The sequence below is a fragment of the Corvus brachyrhynchos genome, unplaced genomic scaffold (assembly GCF_000691975.1).
Source record: "Corvus brachyrhynchos isolate BGI_N302 unplaced genomic scaffold, ASM69197v1 scaffold63, whole genome shotgun sequence".
Classification (NCBI taxonomy): Eukaryota; Metazoa; Chordata; class Aves; order Passeriformes; family Corvidae; genus Corvus; species Corvus brachyrhynchos.
In genome coordinates, this window is record NW_008237227.1 from 1,393,570 (window position 1) to 1,394,313 (window position 744).

The 744-nt window shown below is 45.7% G+C and overlaps 1 protein-coding gene across 1 annotated transcript in view; it reads right to left on the minus strand.

The window, feature by feature from the left end:
• The window catches only part of VPS8 (VPS8, CORVET complex subunit), a 71,554-nt gene that overhangs the window by 56,435 nt on the left and 14,375 nt on the right, over positions 1 to 744 (minus strand). The window contains 1 exon segment of the mRNA XM_017729392.1: positions 452 to 576. Coding sequence (XP_017584881.1) covers positions 452 to 576 — 125 coding nt within the window.

Sequence of the window (744 nt, forward strand, 5' to 3'; positions counted from 1 at the left end):
GCTATGCTACTTCTGTCACACAAGTAAGGTATTAGCAAAAATTAATTTTGGGGTTACATAGGAGTTTCAAGAATTTCAAGTCATCACCACAGTAAAAAACAGCTTTAATTACCATGCACAGATCTCGGAGAGTGACCTAGAAAGACTAAACTGCTTGTCCCAGTGAGCCATTGCACCTTTCAGTTTAACAGGAATTATGTCACAACTAATTGAACCCTTTGCTATATTCTGCATTACTCACTTCCTCCACAGAAAACTCCCCCAGCAAAAAAGCAGGAATTGGCTGCCTGCCCCAAGAAGCTCTGGGCACATCATGCCACGTGTGCTGCTTCTGAGCACTGAACCAGCCAACACACAGCTACAGACTGAAGGGGCTTGGCTTGGAGCTGTTGCCACCTCCAGGTACCCTTGCAGGGCAGAGCACTGGAGCAGCTCATCCTTTGGGAATTACCTGTCCTTTTGCAAAGCCACAGAGCAGCCTGGAACAGTCATTGTTGATGCTGAGAGCAGAGATGGCCCCGTACTGGGCCCCAACCGCGGTGCTGCCCAGACACAGCCGGAGAGCCTGGTTCTGATCTGGAGCAGAACAATTGGTAAGAAATTAAAGGAAGAGCAATGGTTAAAATTAACATCATGCAATTATTTACACCTACAATTCACCTGGGGTACATTAACAATTCAAAGACTTCAGTTCTTCTAAAAAGGGGTTTACAAGATGAGAGCTCATGTTAGAACAGAAAGAGT